Source organism: Typopeltis vanoorti, chromosome 1 (genome assembly GCF_054136105.1).
Source record: "Typopeltis vanoorti isolate ZY-2024b chromosome 1, IOZ_Tvanoo_1.0, whole genome shotgun sequence".
Lineage (NCBI taxonomy): Eukaryota > Metazoa > Arthropoda > Arachnida > Uropygi > Thelyphonidae > Typopeltis > Typopeltis vanoorti.
In genome coordinates this window covers 122826868-122845710 of record NC_143549.1, presented here as the reverse complement: position 1 = coordinate 122845710, position 18843 = coordinate 122826868, and the positions used below count along the sequence as shown (strand labels likewise).

Sequence of the window (18843 nt, the reverse complement as noted above, 5' to 3'; positions counted from 1 at the left end):
GCCATACACTACAATTCTGACACCATTTCTTTCCTCTTTATTCGCTCTAGAGTAGAAAACAATTTATACCTGTCTCCCAGTTCCTTTGCCTTTTCCCCCCTTCTACCTTGTCTCCTGCACACATAAAATGTCCAACTTCTTCCTCATCAGGTAGCCCTCATCCACTTCTCGCAGCTGTAGGGCGATGTAGCTGTCCATTGCCTAAGGGGTACGCCCTAGCCCTTGTATCACTTTCTTGACTCATTTGATCATAGCTAGAGCTGGCAGTGAAGACGTTTTACAACCAGATCCCTTCCTGACGTCAACCCTTGCCATTTATCTGGGCTTGGGACCTGCACCTATTGGGGCTAACTTGCCCACTTCAGTAACTGCATAAGACGAAATGACACAGCAAAATAGGAAATATTCATCCCCCCACTTCAAATACTCTAGCATTGGGAGAAGAAGCAAGAAAGAAGCAAAGAAAAAAGGGGAGGGATCAGTCTACAGATAATATAGCAGATGTATATTACATGAAGTAAGGCATGATCCAGCATCAGACACCTCAGTTTGCCATGCCCATACTCACTAAAGTGAGTCCTTGAGGTAACACCTCTCATATACTAATTTCTGAAATCTGTGCTCACTTTGCTAAGATCGCTCAATCAAGTGTATGTAACATGGTGCACAGTGCTACCACTACTAGGGTTTTATGCAAAAACCGACTTTTGAAGAAACCAGTTTTCGAATTCCAGTATTTCCAAAAACTGGTTAAACCGGTTTTTGAATCTTTACAAAAAAAAAAAAAAAAATATATATATATATATATATATATATATATATATATATATATATATATATATATATATATATATAAAATTTAGAATCTCCATGTATAGAAAACCTATGCAAACTAATAGCTATCTTCACAGTCAGTCCCATCATTTTCCTCCACAAAAACTTGGAACTATTTCTACCTTGGGACATAGAGCATGCTCTCTTCTGAATGACCCAGATGAACTTCAAAAAGAAATTAATTACCTCTCGCATGTCTTTAGACAAAATGGATATTCTGATAAAACCATTAAAAATTTTTTTCTTCTAAAGCCGCCTAGCCACTGCACTGAAGAAATAACTAATTTTACGGGTAACATCTCCATCCCATACATCAGTTCAGTTTCCAAAAAATTAGCTAAAATTCTTAAAAAAGTATAACATCAGAACCTTATTCACTACACTTCCAAAAATCTGCTTGCTAGTAAGCCATCTAAAGCCTCGTCATCATAATCTGAAGTATCCTGTCATATATAAGTTATGGTGTGATTGTAATATCACTTATTTTGGTCATACAAATAAATCTATTGAATTACATATGGAGGAACACAAGAGAGACATCTCTTACAAAAGAACAGATGCCAGTGCCTTGTCTAGTCATGTTCTTTTCTCGAACAATCCTGATGATGAACACCAGGGTCATTCAGTCTGCTGGGATAGATCCGAAAACATCTTTCATTGCAATGATGAGTTTGAGAGAAAATTTGTGGAGTCCAGAGAAATCATCCTTAATTGTGAACATTTAAATAACAATTTGAGCTACAACATCCCCGATAGTCACTCTGCTGTTGTTCGGTACTGGTGTTCGCGAGAGTCTGCAAGCACGCACTCAACAAACAATGCCACGTTTGTAAGAACAACTTAAATGTAAATACGTTTTTTCATGTCAATTATGTAGTGCAATTTTCCTGTGCTTCACAGTTTTAAACTTCAGTGTTTTTATTACTGTTTCCTATTCTTAGAAGACACCTGAAGAAGGCTGTCAAAAGCCGAAACTAGTCGTGTTTTTATTTCAATAAAGCCTTACTATTATTATACCATTTATTATAATACCATTTATTATACTCAAGGTAAAATACTTTCTACAAAGCCTTACTATTATTCTTGTTTTTAGTCATTAAAACTTTTTATTAAAATGTATCATAACAACCGAATCAATGTTCCTGAAAGCATATATATATGTATATGTGTATGTATATATATATATATATATATATCATCATCATCATCAAATTCCTGCCATTTACCCTCAAGGGGTGTCCAGGATATGATAGTACTACATGAAAAATTTACATCATTACTAACTTGCTATCTACAATTTTCCTTCAAATCAGTCTGTTACTTGTCAAGACTCCAACATTACCAGATCTTATATTTCTATCGTCTAAGACACTTTGTATTGTATCAATCCACCTATATCTCGGTCTTCCTCTGGGTCGTTTTCCTGCCAACCTGGCAGAGAACACTTCTTTTGCTAATCTTTCCTCGCCCATTCTATTTAAGTGACCATACACCTGAGATTAGCTCTGCTAATGCATTCCTGGATGCTGACAATGTCAAGTTCTTTCCTAATATCCTCGTTTTTAATATGATATTGCCATTGATTCCATCTGTTCACACCTCTAATCTTTCTCAGGACTCTCATATCTGCAGTCTCTAGTCTTTGGTCAAGTGTTTTACTTCTGACCCAGCTCTCAGATCCATAAGTTAAAACTGGTTTGAACACTGTCTTGTATACAGCTAATTTAGTGTTCCGACTAATTTCTCTCTTATTACATATGAATTTATTCAATTGACTTCCTACCATACCAGCTTTGTTGACTCTGTTGTCTATTTCCATATTTAATTTACCATCTTCACTAAAAATCGTGCCTAAGTAGCTGAAATGTTTTACTTGTTCCACAGGTTCTCCATTCACAACACAGTTGACATTTTCAATGATTCTGCCTATTTTCATTGTCTTTGTCTTTTTATTGCTGACCTTCATACCATATCTATTACAACAGTTATTCAATTTAGTCAGAGAATCTTGCAGATTTGTAGTGGATTTATTTAGAAGTATAACATCATCTGCATAAAGCAAAGAGCTGACATTAACATCTCCAATTTTGATATCCTGTTTAATACCAGTTTCCTTCATAATGTGATCCATATAGATAATGAATAACAGAGGGGATAATGTACATCCTTGTCTCACACCGGATTTAACATTAAACCATCTTCCTGTACTTCCTTCATTTCTAACTGCTGACTTACAGCTCAAATAAAGACTAAGTATTGCTTGATATAATGCCCCATTGACACCATATAATTGTAGCGTATTGAATAGCTTCTTTCTTGGCACCTTGTCATATGCCTTTTCCAAATCAACAAAACTTAAATAGAGATCTTTGTTATATCCCATGCTTTCTCGACTATTTGTCGTAAAGTGAAGATCTGATCCTGACAGCCTCTATTTGGCCTGAATCCAGCTTGTTCTTCACCAAGCTTTTCTTCCACAATTCTTCTCAACCGTTTCTCAAGTATACTTGCATAGATCTTGCCAGGAACACTCAGTAGGGAAATACCTCTGTAATTCTCACATTCAGTGTTATTTCCCTTTTTATATATGGGTACTATGAGAGCTCTACTCCAATCATCTGGAATTCGTCCCTCTGTCCAGGCATTCTGAACTATGCAGTGCAGCCACTGTAAGACTCTTATACCACCATACTTCAGCATTTCTGGTCGAATATCATCTACTCCTGCTGCCTTTCCACATTTCAAGCCTTTGATTGCTTTTTCTACTTCAAGAAAGGATATGTATTCCTGACTGCATGCCTAGTCAGTGTTTCTTATCTCTGTGCTGTCATTACTGCTTGTTTCATTTAGCAAATTTTCAAAGTAATTACTCCATACTTCAAGGATATCTTTTTCTCCTGTTTTCATTTCACCTTTATCATCTCGAACTCCTTTTACAGCACTCTTTCCTCCATTCCTAAGCTTCTTCAACAACCTCCAGAATATTTTGCCACCTTCTTGATATTTATTTTCTATGTTCTTGCCAAAGTCCTCCCATGACTTTTGTTTAGCTAGTTTTACACAGTGTTTAGCTTTCTTACATTTGTCTCTGTATTCTCTAAGAGCACAAGCTGACTTATTTGCCAGGAACTTTTGATATGCTTTCTTCTTTTCCTTCACTGCCTCTTTAACTTCCTGTGTCCACCACGGAGTTCTAATTTTTCTATCCTTGCAGACAACTTCACCACATGCCTCTCTAGCTGAATCAATCAGGGTTTTCTTCAAGGCTTGCCACTGAATCTCCAAGGTTTGGTTCCTGTTCTCAAACTCTTTCATTTTTCCTTCATTAATCTTTATGTATTTTAGTCTACAGTTCACATCTGAGAGCTGCTCAACTTTTATTCGCTTTAAAACTTTCTTACATATCATTATTTTCGATATGAAATTCAATTTTTTCCTGCTCAAGACTAATTAGTGGTCACTTTCAGTTTCAAATCCTCTGTACACTCTGGTGTCCTGCACCAGGGAGAAAACATCACTATCAACAATAACATAGTCAATGAGACTTTTCTTATTCCTTGCCTCTTCTCTCCATGTGAATTTGTGCACATTTTTATGTTGGAACATGGTGTTAGTAATAACCAGTCCATGTCCTGAGCAGAAATCCAACAGGTATTTGCCATTATTATTAGCTTTGCTCTTTTCTCCAAATTTTCCCAAAACATTTTTGTATGTCTGACAATCACTTCCTACTCTGCTATTTAGATCCCCAACAAGGACCAACTTTTCCTTTTTCATTGTGTGAGTAGCTTTCTCTAGAGCCTCAAAAAATTCCTCCACTTCTACCTTAGTAGAACCTTCTGTGGAACCATAGGCACAAATAAGTCTCATTGTCCAGTTCCCCATTCTCATATTTGCCCACATTACTCTACTTGAGACTGACTGCCATTCAAGAAGATTAGCCTCATATTTTGTGTTGAATACTATGGCTACTCCTTCTTTTCCTTGATTGTCATTGCCTGAATATAACATTTTGTATTTATTGCTCAGAAAGATCTCGCCAGTTTTTGTCTTTTTTGTTTCAGTCACCCCTATTATGTCGATCTGGTACTTATCTAATTCCTCAGCTAGCTCCATTTCTTTGCCATTCATGCTTCTTATGTTGATAGTACCAATCTTTAACTCTGGTAATGTTGAGTTGGGGTGTGTTTTTAGATTTGTTCCAGTAGCTGACTTTTCGCTGTTCGTCCTGGTTAACTGGCGAAAACAACGGGGGCCTTGTTTAACTGTGCGACGCACCAGCCGGCATGAAATTTTGTCATGTTGTACCATCATTTTGTATTTTGGTTTAACCAATAGAAATACAATTTGGTCGGCTCAATCCCAAATTGCCAGCCCATCTTTGTTCATTCAGTATTCAGGTAGATACCCAACAGAGTGCACCACGAGAAGGTGAGGATTGGACATTAGGTCAGAAGCCCTGGTCAGTTCTCCGCATTCCTTTAAAGGCTATGTGGAGGTCTCCTCTCAGTTATACAGCTTTAACCATTAAGCACCCCATATATATATATATATATATAATTAAAACGGTAAAAAAAATTTATGCTTATTTTAAAATTTTTCAGTTCATTTAATATTTATGGAACAACAAAAATATAACAAAATAAAATATACTCTCTACAAAAACAAAGAAATAAATAAATAACTAAAATTACTAAAATCCATGCAATTTTTCAGTTTGTTTAATATTTATGGAACTACAAAAATATACATACATACATCTTCAAGGCCCACCTTTCCTAATTGGGTTGTGGGGGCAACAGCTGCAAAAGGAACTTCCAGTGGTCACGATCCTCTGCCACCAAGCTCAGGTGTTCTGGTGGGATTCCCAAAACGTGTTCACCCAAGGTTTTGGATATAATCTATCCAGCGAGTCCTTGGCCTTCCACGTGGCCTCCCACCCTCTGGCTTGGCAAAGAGGGCCTTCTGAGGGAGCTTCTCTTATGGCATTCTGACCAGGTGCCTGTACCAACGTAACTGTGATCTCTCAACATGGAGAAGCGGTTGAGTATCGAGGGTTTCCCAAATTGCAGAGCTTCTGACTCTGTCGAGTCTTGTCAGCCCCGCAACCCCTCAAAGGAACCTCATTTCAGCCGCTTAGATTCGTGTCCGCATTCTTTCGGTCATTACCCAACTCTCATGACCATAGGTGAGGATGGGGACATAGACTATTGAAGACAGCCAGCTTTGCCTTCTGGCTTAACTCCTGCTTCAATACTACGGAACAGCCAAGCTCCCTCAATATTGAGCTTGCTAAGCCAATTCGAGTATCTCACTCTACGTCCCATTTTCCATCATTCGTGAATATGGACCCAAGGTATTTAAACTTCTCCACCTACCTCATTGGGACTCCACTTACATGTAGAGTGCACTGGGATGGTTGCCTTGAGACCACAAATGTATCAGTTTTGGCCACACTGACCTTCATTCCTGTGCCTGCACAAACTACAAACCTATCCAGGGTCCGCTGGAGGTCATCTGCATAAAGCAGACGTCCAATGCTACATCTTCCAATTCTGACACACTCACTGCCTCGACTGTGCCTATCAATCCATTCCATAAATATTATGAAAAGGAGGAGTGACAGAACACACCCTTGATGGAGGCCAATGGAGACTGTGAAAGGTTCAGACTTTGTGCTGTTTACCCTGACACAAAACTCTGGGTATTCATACAGGGACTTGATGGCAGCTAATAGTTGGCCATCCACTCCATACTCCTGTACTACTTGCCAAAGCTTATCCCGAGGAACCCAGTCATATGCCCTCTCCAAGTCCACAAAACATGTGTAGACATTCTTGGCATGTTCTCAAGATTTCTCAAAGACTTCCCTTAAAGTGAAGATTTGGTCAGTTCTGCTTCTACCAGGATGAAAACCACATTGTTCTTCCTTGAACTTTGACTCAACTATGCTCCTGCACCGTCTTTCCAAGCACCTAGCATACACTTTCCCAGGCAGGCTGAGCAGAGAGATGCCACGATAGTTACTGCAATCGTTCTGGTCTCCCTTCTTGAAGACTGGTATTATTATGCCTGTCTGCCATTGCTTTGGTGCTCGCTGAGATATCCAAGCAGTCTGACACACTCGAGTCAGCCAGAGAACACCATCTCGATTTAAGGCTTTTAGCATTTCGGGCTGAATTTCATCATCGCCAGCAGCCTTGCCCAATTTTAGTGATTTTATTGCTAAATGGACCTCTTCTGCTGTGAGACTAGTCATTGCCCTGATCTGCACCTTTTGGATGACCACAACTGCTGGGCCACCCAGGTTAAGAAGGCTCTCAAAGTATTCCCTCCATCTATGGAGGATATCCTTCTCGGTTGTTAAAAGTGCACCATCAGAGGCCTTAATTGCCCTTGCTGTGCACGATTTCCTCCCTTGAAGGTGGTGGATGGTCTGCCAGAATATTTTGTTTGCATTTGCATAGGATCAGTCTAATCTTTCTCCAAAGGATTCCCAAGCCTTTGCTGTCTTTATTGCCTCAGCAGCAGCTTCTCGTACCTCAGCATACCGCAAATGCATCTCAGTCCTACCTAAGCCATGTTAGGTAGGACTCCTTTTTGCCCGGACAGTTTTTTGGACTTCTTGGTCCCACCAAGGTGTCCTTTTCTCACTGCCCGTTGCCACGCCGAGCCGTTTTCTGCCACAGCATGAGAGTGCAGAGGCAGTGACAGCTGTTCTGAACTGCTTCCACTCCTCCTCAACATCTGCAGTATGCTTGGGAATCTCTTTGAACCTGGAAGAAATGTCATCTGCAAAATTCTTCCTCACAGCCTCATTTTCCAATGCCTCCCATTTTGCATGGTAAAACTGCTTAGGCCTACCAGCATTGATGGTAGCATCTGGTTTCTGAAGCCGTAGAGTGCACACAACAAGGTGGTGGTCAGTTGACAGTTCTTCCCCTCTTCTCATACGAACGTCCAACACTGAGGAAAATAGGTCTGCTGAGACTATAAAGAAGTCAATCAGAGACCTTTGTTCTAGTGTATCTCTGTACTACCAGGTATAGTATGGACTTCTCAGTGCGGGAAGAAGGTATTCATTATGGACAAGCTGTTAGTACAGCAGAAGTCCAATAATTTCAACCCATTCGCATTAAGGTCTGGGGCACTGTTCCTCCCAGCCACACCCCTCCATGTCTGGTCATCTGTTCCAACATGTGCATTGAAGTCGCCCATTAGCAGGACTGATTCCATGTCTGTCACCCTGTCAAAAGCAGCATCCACTTCCTCTAGGTAGGCAGAGTGTTCTGACTCGAGATTAGATGCATAGGCTTGCACCACAGCCAAATCATAGTTTTTCATCTGAAGCCTTAACACACATACCCATCCCCCAATGGGATCCACTCAGCAACACAGTCTGATAGCTGGGAGCTTGTGAGTATCCCCACACCGCCTGAGCAGAGATTGTCGGGCTCACACCAGAGTAGTAGAGCTTCCACCCCTTATCCAGGTCGACAGTTCCAGAGCCTTTCCTCTTGGTCGAAGAAAGCCCGACTAAGTCTAGCCGAAATCAACGAAAATGTCGTTGCCATTTCTGTCCTTTTGCAGAATCATTTGTCTGTGCTGCCCCTAAACACCTCCCCAAATAGGTAGAAGACCCATTGATGGAGTTTCCTCTTGCAGAGTGCTGAGGAGTGGTGTCTAAGGGAGACTGTAACATATTTTTCGAACGGGTCCCTCTGCCTAAAACTCGAACACGTCCCTTGGTAACCCGCGCGACGGACGATGCGGTATGAACATTTTTTGATGGCCTGATCATGTTACGGTGTTTGATAATGTCCTGTTAGCACAAGACGAAATGACACAGCAAAATAGGAAAGATTCTCCTCGAATACTCTAATAGCATTTGGGTATAGGAGCAAGAAGAGAAGAAAGAAAGAAAAAAGCAAGGGAGGAAGAGGAGGGACCAGTATACAGATAATATAACAGATATATATTACATGAAGTAAGGCATGGTCCAGCATCAGGTACCTCGGATTTGCCACACCCATACTCACTAAAGTGAGTCCCTGAGGCTAACTACAATTATATAACAAAATAAAATATACTCCATACAAAACCAAGTAAATAAAAAATAAATAATATCAGTACAATTTTTCAGTTTGTTTAATATTTATGGAAACTACAAAAATATAACAAAATACAAAATATACAATATACTTCATACAAAAAAAAAAAAAAACTAAAATCCATACAAATTATAAATTTTTATTTCATTTAGTATTTTTCTTCATGAAATATGATTTCAAAAAACATAAAATGTCCACTGAACAATTACTTAATATTGTTCTTATTCTAGATACAAAATTGCCTGAAATAGAAAATACTCTCTCACTGGCTACTGAACTTTGGTTTTATTATTTTCAGGGCATCGAACAATAAATCTAAATTCTTTGTTCTTTTATTGGTTGCCTCAAATACTGAAAATTTGGCTTTCAGTGTCTTTGAATTTGATATTATTTCTTCAGGGAAACCTATGAATTGATTTTTCCATGGCTTCTTTTAGAGCATTGCTCTGATTAATAGTTTCTCCATCTCCAATATATTCATCATCAGAACCTGTTTCCATACAAGAATTTGGATATATATTCTATACAATATTTTTCTAGATAACTTAATAATATTGAGTTTTGAAGCTAGTGGAATACACTAGATTTCTTTGTTGAAATGTTTTGTGGATTTTGCAAATATAGCAAAAGGGTTACCAATCCAACTTGTCTTCTTTCTTGAATTTGTACTTCTAAAGCATTTAATAATTTGGAACTAATTTCAGTCTTTAAATTTTTTAGTTCATTTAACAGAAATTCAAATATGCCTTCACTTGTTAATAAATTGGCATCTCTGCATCTTAAGGCCTCAGCTGCTAGACGTACTTGTCCCAGCACTTTAAGAAGTTCCATGATTTTAGGATATTGAGCTTCGTTTCACATATGAGAAGTACCAGTATCATTTAAAGCTAAAACAACACATTCTTTTAATGTTATAAATATTTCAATCATGGCCTCTCAACTATTCCATCTTGTTTGGTAGTCAAGAATCACACCTTTTCTTTTTCTTGTTTTACATAATTCTGAAGGATGCTATCTCTTACAGGAGATTTTCTAAAAAAATTGCAAATTTTTCTAATTTGGGAAATTGATTGTTTGTAATTGTCAGACAACATAGGGAATCCACAGTCGTTATCTAGATCAAGAGAATTTAAAAAATCCTCGCCATAATTATCTTAACACTGTACATCATCTTCCAATTCCTCACTTGTAATATATACATCAGTTTCAAGTCAAAATGTTAACGTTTTTAATTAAATAATTAATTTTTACATATTAATTCTAGTATCTAAAACTGTTTTTTAAATTTAAAAACCAGTTTTGAATTTTACAAATTTATCCAAAAACACTGGTTTTTAAAAACCGACAAACCCTACCCACTACAGTTGATGAGATGAAAGTATGTGAGAATGAATTTCAAGAGCTATTGCATACCATGGATAAAAATTTAACAATAGAAACAGATGGGATATTGTCTTTATTGTCATAAGTGTACAATCTGCATTCAGGCGAAGTTATTCTTCCACATTCATTCATTCTTTCTTTTACTTGTGGCATAATGATACAATTCTTTTGGATTGCTTTCAGCTGTTCAACTAATTTCTTGATATACTCCTATTTAGCTTTCTGTACAATACTTGTAATTTTCTGGTATGCACCTTACATAGTTCATAACCTCCCCTCACTCTTATTCTCATTTTTTTTCTTCCTTCCCTCCACATCATCATCTAATGGATCTTTTGCTTAAATAAACTTGCACATCAATTTCACTCCCACCCTGTTCTTCATATTCAAATACTGCTCATTTAAGCATGCTTTCAAAACTTCCCATGCATTGCTGATATCTTTTCCATCCAGTAATTGATACCAGGCAGCCAACGTTAGTATTGTCCTGTCTATCATAATTTTTGTCTTTATTGGTCAGGATGCAATCAGAGCATCCATATAGTTAGCTGCTTCCCCGGTCAGTTTAGCATGATTTCTGTTGCCACCCGGTAGCCAAACTATCACATTCTTAACTGCAATGTCATCTGTTGCTGTGATCAAATGTCATTCTCTTTGACCTCAAGTCCTTTTACATCCTGCTTGAGAAAGCTGTCTCGCAACATTCAGTAAATTCTTCTTCATTTTTATCATGAGTTTTCTCTGCTGTTCAATTAAGTCACCTGTAATGATTACTGGCTTAGTACCCATCAAGATAATTTGACATTACATTTCATCATGACCATCAACTGAACTATGAAGTCTTTAGCAACACCCCACCATATATTTTATTCTATTAGCCTGTACCCCTCACACCATATAGCCTCATACTTGCTGCTGCATAGCACATTATTACTGTTATTGCTTTCATACATTTCTGCCTAACTGAACTTCGATCATCATATTGGCTGAGTTGCTATCCACTCGGCTGGCCTGGTTGGCCGAGTGGATAGCGTATCCGCTCTCCAGCCAAAATGCTGCGGGTTTGAATCTCACCATGGGTATGGATGTTTGTGATTGTCTGTGGAAATACCAGTGGTGGTCGGCGGTAGATGGTGTTGATGTAGTTGTGGTCAGCTGGTGATTGAATGGTGGAGACGGAGTTGTAGAGCAGGTGCCCTCTCTCGATGAGTCCTTGGCTCCCTGGAGGTGTCAAATAATAATAATAAATATATCATTAGTAATATCCTCCACTCCTTTCCTATCTATTCTGTCCTTCCTAAAAATACTATACTGTTTACACTCAATCACATTTACAGATAGCTTTCACTCATGCCAACAATCTGAGTCCTCCAATGCATTGACCAAAGCAATGAACTCAAATCCCTTGTTCCTGATGCTCCTGACATTTTTGTTTGGACATAACTAATTCTTCTTCTTCTTCTTCTTCCCTCTTTTACCTTGCAGTGTCGAGGGTTTTCTATTCATTTAACCGCAACTGTACACAAGGATAAGGCTATGACTCCCGATGTATCCTATACCTGTAGAAGCGTTGAGTACTCAAGGCCGGTTTGCCTGCTTGTGGGATGAAAAAACTCCAGATAAACCGGGGAGAAAAACCCTGCAGTCCATGCCCAAGACCAGCTAACTTGGCTATGTCTGAGAAAGATCCTAAGTTCCTCACATCAGTGATGGGAATCGAACCCAGGACACTCCTTTCCCAGGCATACAGTTGCGGAGTGCATAGCCACTCGGCTAACCATGTGGACTATAACTAATTATCACTTAACTTTTTCTTATATGTACATCTACATTGTACTTGGCCCAGTTGGGCAACTTTCTCCTTTCACTCTCCAGACACTCAAAGTTCAAACCCAAAGTGTGCATTTCCTCTCCTTCATCAGATTCATACCATGCTCAGTGACATATATATCATTATTAAGTTTATATACTATAGCTGAACTTACACATACATTCTCACCATCCCTCCTATGATGATGTAGTTTCCCTAATCCTCTGGGTTAGCTCTCACCTCAATAATTAATTTCTCCAGTCTCCTGATGCCATATCCATTCAAGTTTAGGCATCCTTATACAAAGTTTTTTCCTACCATTTCAGACTTGTTCACCTTTCTTCTACAAGGCCAGCACTATGAATCATTTGCTATCATAGCCCTTCTTAACTTGGTCCTGTCATATATTGGTAATAAACCTACTATTTTCACTGTCACTTTTCTTTCTCACTTCTAACAATACTTATACTCTATGCATACTATATTTAATTCCAGTAAAAATTCCCATTTCTTTTACTTTTCGTTTCTGTTTCTCTGTTACATTTGTGACACCTTTAATTTTTTTTTTCCTCTAGAAAGCTTGACGTAGTGACTCTTTCAGCAAGTGCAAATTTCATTATTGAATCGCTGTACGTTATTACTCCTGTTTATTTATATTCTAATTGACTTATCTTGTTTTTCTCAGTGCTTTTTTTTTGGGATGGTATGCAATAGTACAGTGTTAGTGGCACCTTTATTAATAGTGACATGTTGCATACAGATGTGGTACATTTAGAAATTTGTAATATTCAGTAATTTTTATGCATTTAACCTAGAATGCAAATAAGCTTAGTTATTAATGAATGTTACATTTTTCACTGCATCTGCATCTGTTAGGATATTCACTATATGAGGGTGGTCTGAAAAGTTCTCAGCCTAACAATGAAAAAATGAATTTATAATTTCAAATTTTTTTTTTTTTTTTCAACATAATCTCCCTCAAGACTAATACATTTATTCCAGCGATGCTCCGCCGCCATTATCCCGTCCCTGTAGTGGCTCCCAGTAACATCTGCAAAATACCCCTCTACAGCTGCAATCACCTCTTGATTCAAAGAAAAACGCTGACCAGCAAGGAAGAGTTTTAGTTTTGGGAAGAGATAGAAGTCAGAGAGAGCCAAATTTGGGGAATAAGGTGGATGTTCCAACAATTCATAGTGCAGATCCCTTAATTTTCCCATTACCAAAACACCTTTGAGGGCAGGTACATTGTCCTGATGAAAGATGATTTTTTTTTCTTCTGCAAACAGGTCTTTTTTCACGAATTAGTCTGGTAAAAGATCGGAATAATATTCCCTGGTTATTGTTTTACCCTTTTCAAGATAATTAACAAACAATATGCCTTTAGCATCCCAAAACACTGTTGTCATGACCTTTCCTCCTGATAGAACCGACTTTGTCGTCTTTGGTGCTGAACAACCAGCTTCTGTCCACTGTTTTGACTGTTGTTTGGATTCTGGTGTGCAATGGTGAATCCAAGTCTAATCCACAGTAATAAATCGACTCACAAAATCAGTTTTATTCTTGTTAAAATGCTCCAAGCACTGTTCGGAGATTTTCATGCGAGTGTGTTTTTGATCTGCTGTGAGCAAGCACTGCACCCATCTTGCACAAAGCTTTTTCATATGCAATTCTTCATGCAAAATATATCCTACACGTTCTTTTGAAATGTATATTATAACTTTTTTATATTTGCTAATTAAATTTTTTATTGAAATCATTATATTTACTTCAGTTATATTTTATTAATTTGTACAATAAATTTATGCCTAATTAACTCTGTGTTATATTCTTAATATGCTATTCTTATTCCAAAAAAAACATTGTCACACTATGAAGTAAAAATATTAATAAGTGATTTTGTTTATTTATTTATTTTTAAAATTTTTTTTTATCTTCACATCCTTTTAATTTTTAGTTTTTTCTGCTAGCAAAGAATGAGTACTGGCACCTGATTTTTACAAAATAACCACTGCTGCTTCTTATTGTTATTTTTCTTATTCTAAGTTTTTTGAATGTTTCTCGACTTCTTCTAATTCTCTGGTCATTAGTTTCTTAATTTGTTTTAACTGGGGTATTTTGAATGTCAGTTGTCCTTCCTTGTATTAGCAATATTGATGATGCAACACTTCTGTTCAGTGGTACAAAGGTTTCTCTTCACTGCCACTTACATTAACCTGTGTTCTTTTGAAACTGCTTTGTTCTGACAAGTTTTTGATTTCATTTTTAAGACTATCTTAAATTAACAATATCTATTATATTACTGGTTAAATGTTATAAATAGTAATAAATTATCTATAAAATGATTTTTCATTTCTTGCTCCATTGACTTACATTAAGCATTGAATATCTTTCAATGGATAGCAAGGCAAAAAAAAAAAAAAAGTGTTGCTTACTCTATTTTGATTAGTTTTGTTATTTTCAAAATCATGTTTCATATAATTAAAATAATTCCCAGAATGGAAATGTTAAATTTTATTTTATTTTTTTCCCTAACCAATATGCCTAAACAGCATCAATTTAAACATTTGATTTTTCACTTTAGAGCAGAACGTGCTGCTAGGTATCGCAAAGAAAAAGCTAATGAAGAGATCCAAGAACAAAAGCTTGCAGAGCAGAAGAGGAAAGCAGAGCAAGAAAAAGCTGCAATAGAAGCTGCTCAGAGAAGGTTTGTATATATATATATATATATATATATATATATATAAGCATCAGCAATTTCCTGATATGTACTCTCGAGTGGTGTTCAGGCTACTATGATAGCACTATATGATTAAGTTAACGTTATTACCAATCTCCTATCAATGATTTTCCCCAAAATTAGTTATTACTTGTCAGCACTCCAATATTTTAGGAGTGCTGACAAGTGATAACATTTTGTTCTTCTAAGGCACTTCAGATTGAATCAATCTCCACTTATATCTTCATCTGGGTCTCTTTCCTGCCATTTTGACATGAAACATCTTTTACTAACTTTTCCTTTCCCATTCTGTTTAAGTAGCCATGTCACTTTAGATTAACTCTGCTCACACATTCTTTACTGCACATAATGTCAAGTTCCTAATGTCTTCATTCTTAATATGATTCTACCATTAATGCCATCTGTTCACTCTCCTAATCTTTCTCAGAACTCTGATGAAGTAGAGCGCACTTTGATCAAGTGCTTTATTTCTAATCGAACTCTCAGATCCATAACTTAAAACTGATTTGAACACTGTCTTGTATACTTCTAGTTTAGTATTTTGGCTAATTTCTCTCTTATTCCATATAAATTTATTCATCTGGCTCTCCGCCATATCAGCTTTTCTTATCCTGTTGTCTATTTCTAGATTTAACCTGCTATCTTCACTAAAAACTGTGCCTAAATAGCTGAAATATTGCACTTGCTCTGTAGGCCAATTTTCATAGTTTTGGTCTTTTTATTGCTGATTTTCATGCCAAGTTTGTTACAGCTGTCATTCAATTTAGTTAGAGAATTCTAGTGAGCTAAGTTTGACATTTCCAATTCTGATGTCATGCCTAATGTCATGTTCTTTCATAATGTGCATCCATCTCTTACACCTGATTTCACATCACTCCATCTTTCTGTATTTCCTTCAATTCTAATTGCTAACTTGCAACTTATAGACCAGGTATTGCAATGTGTAATGTTTCATTTATCCCATACACTGTAGTGTTTTGAATAGCCTTTCCCTGAGCACCTTGTATGTCTTTTCCAGATCTACAAAACTTAAATACAGATCCTTGTCATATTCCCATGTTTCTCAACTATTTGTCTTAAAGTGAAAATCTGATCTTGACAAACTGTATTTGGCCTGAAGCCACCTTGTTCTTCTCCAAGTTTCTCTTCCACAATCTTTCTCAAACTCTTTCAAATATCTTACCTAGAACGCTTAGTAGAAAAATTCCTCTGTAATTTTCACATTCAGCTTTAGTTCCTTTTATATATATATATATATATATATATATATATATATATATAAATAAATGGGAACTATGAAAGCTCTACTTCAATAATCTGGAATTCCAATTCTAACCAAGCATTGAGCATTTGGTCAAATATCATCTACTCCAGCTGACTTTCCATATTTCAAGTTTTTGATGGCTTTTTTATACTCAAGAAATTGTTTGAAAAAGCCATTCAAGTAGGTAGGCAGATGGTTGGAAGCCAGTAAAATAAATTTATATGGAACAAGAGAAATTAGCTAAAGCAAGAAAGCAGTGTGCTAGACAGTATTCAAACCAGTTTTAACATAAATGGATCTGAGAGTTGGTGATCAAAGATTAAAGACCATAGATATAAGAATCATTCGACAGAACCCTATCAAAAATGAATATTTCAGGAAAGAACTGTATTATTAATGTGAAAGGATATGTAACATGGCTAATGCTATATATGTTGGGTTATTATTTAAATTAGTCATGGCTAATCTAAATTGTAACCTAGGAAACATGGCTAATCTAAAATGGTTATTGTCAGGAGAAGTGAAAGAACAGCAAAATTTATTTTAAACAAAAATTGACCAAAAAAAAAACAAAGACCCAGTGGAAGACATATAGGTGTGGTTTGCAGTACTGCTGAAACAACTAAGGCTATAGTGTCAGTGTATTATGTTTGTCGTATGCATGTGGCACGGAGGAAAACTTTTCCGCTGCAACCTTTGTTTGAGACTAACTAACTATTCACCTTTAGTAGAAAAGCCTTTATAAAGGATTCCTTGAATCCTCGACAGGATTTGAGCATTCAGCCTGACCAATGATAGATGAGTTTGAGAAAAGAAAAAAAAATTATTGATTGGAAACTAGTTATAATTATTAAATGTAGGATGATCATAATATTAATCTCATACATTACTTCATAGTAGCCAGTTGGAACAAAGGTTTAATTTAATTTTTGTTCAATAACCTGAACAAAAGGAAAGGAGCTTAGATAGTACCATTAAGGAAAGAGAAGGATAAAAGTGAACCATAATTCATCATTTCTTGATATATATGATTTGCTCCAATGAGCAAGCTCTTAAGCATGAATTCAAAATTATCAGCAGTACTTTCCTGTGTGCGTGAGTATATATGTATGTATCAGGTGAATATTCCAGGTGTTCTAGGTGTGCGTGTGTGTGGTGCTCATCCAAATAATATCAATATCATCGATATTATATGTGTAGAAAGGCTTGTGTTCATCGTACATGTTGTTTAATTTTGACAGTATATATCAGAACACAGAATTATAAGTAAATATTGACTTATTTGCTGATATTTCGCTGGTGTGTTATATCCAGCATCTTCAGAGCACAAAAACACAGTATGCGAGACTACAACAATATGTGTAACAAAGGAACTATGTTAACAAAATTGTAGCAACAACACAAAGACACTAAAGTTCTAATTAGGCGCCCTCTATCTAAAAAAAAAAAATTGTAGCAACAACACAAACGCTTCTTCTTTCACTATGCGTTATTCCCGCTTTCTATGCAGGGTCCACGTGTTACTTACATGCGACTTCTTGTTAGTACCACTCCCAACCGACCTGTCGCCTCGTCTGCTGCTGGGGGGGGGGGTATATTTTTGACTGTAGCAGCATATGTTCACGGGGCCAGTTTGCCTGCTTGCAGGATGAAAAATGCCAGATAAACTGGCGGAAAAAACCCTACTGCCCATGCCCAAGACCAGCTAACTCGGCTATGCCTGAGGAAGATCCTCACGTCTTCGACGGGAATTGAACCTGGGACACTCCTTCCCCAGGCATATGGTTGCGAAGCACAAAGCCACTAGGCTAACCGTGCGGACTAGCAACAAAACAAACACTAAAATCCTAAAAAAAACAGAGACAGAAAGCAGGTACCAGTTATGTCTTAAGATGACTGTCTCCCAAATCTTAGGCAAATTTATACAGCCATATTTGTTGAGATTCAGAGTATGTTTTAAGACTTCTGCTGCATCTAAGAATAGTCTCTCTGACTTGTAAAAGCTTCTGTGTAGTACCTTTGTGTTCTTCCAGTTATCCTGCGTTCAGGGTTATTCAAAGCATGGTCTGCTATGCCCGACTTGCCATAGTGATAGTGCCGGATGTATCTTTTATGTTCACTGATACGGATATCCGCAGTTCTTCCTGTTTGACCATAGTAGGCTTGATTACATGAGCAGGGTACTTTGTAGACGCCTGAATGTGATAAAGGAGGGATGCTGTCTTTGGGTGAACAGATGAGAGTTACTAATTTGACACACGGTGTGAATACAGTGCATAGTTAATGTTTATTGAGAATTCTAGATATCTTTTCCAATGTGCCTTTAATGTATGGGATGGTGACTGTTTTGTTGTAGTTCTCTGTGATGGATAGTGGGAGGAGTTTCTTAGGAGCATTTAGTATTTTGTTTATCTTATGGGGATTATAGCCATTGGCCAAGAAGGTGTGGTATAAGTGAGCCAGTTCAGCAGCAAGAGCATTGTCATTGAACAGATTGCTCTCGCTGTGTGGGTTAGCATTTTTAAGATACCATACTGTTGAGAAGGGTGACGGTGTGATTGTTTGTGTATTTTTAGACAACCCATACATATCTCCCTGTATGTGTGGGTTGTCTAAAAACTGAGAATGATAAGGAACCATCCGGAAGACGTGTGGTTAATGTATCCAGGAAGGGCAGACAGTTATTAGCTTCCAGTTCCAT

At 37.3% G+C, this 18843-nt stretch overlaps 1 protein-coding gene across 2 annotated transcripts in view; it reads left to right on the top strand.

Moving 5' to 3' along the window:
* LOC150110374 (UBX domain-containing protein 4) overlaps positions 1 to 18843 on the top strand; it is a 202467-nt gene that overhangs the window by 125987 nt on the left and 57637 nt on the right. For both annotated transcript variants that reach the window (XM_090399088.1, XM_090399098.1), the window contains exon 10: positions 14723 to 14845. In XM_090399088.1, coding sequence (XP_090255214.1) covers positions 14723 to 14845 — 123 coding nt within the window. The remainder of the gene's footprint in view (positions 1 to 14722; positions 14846 to 18843) is intronic.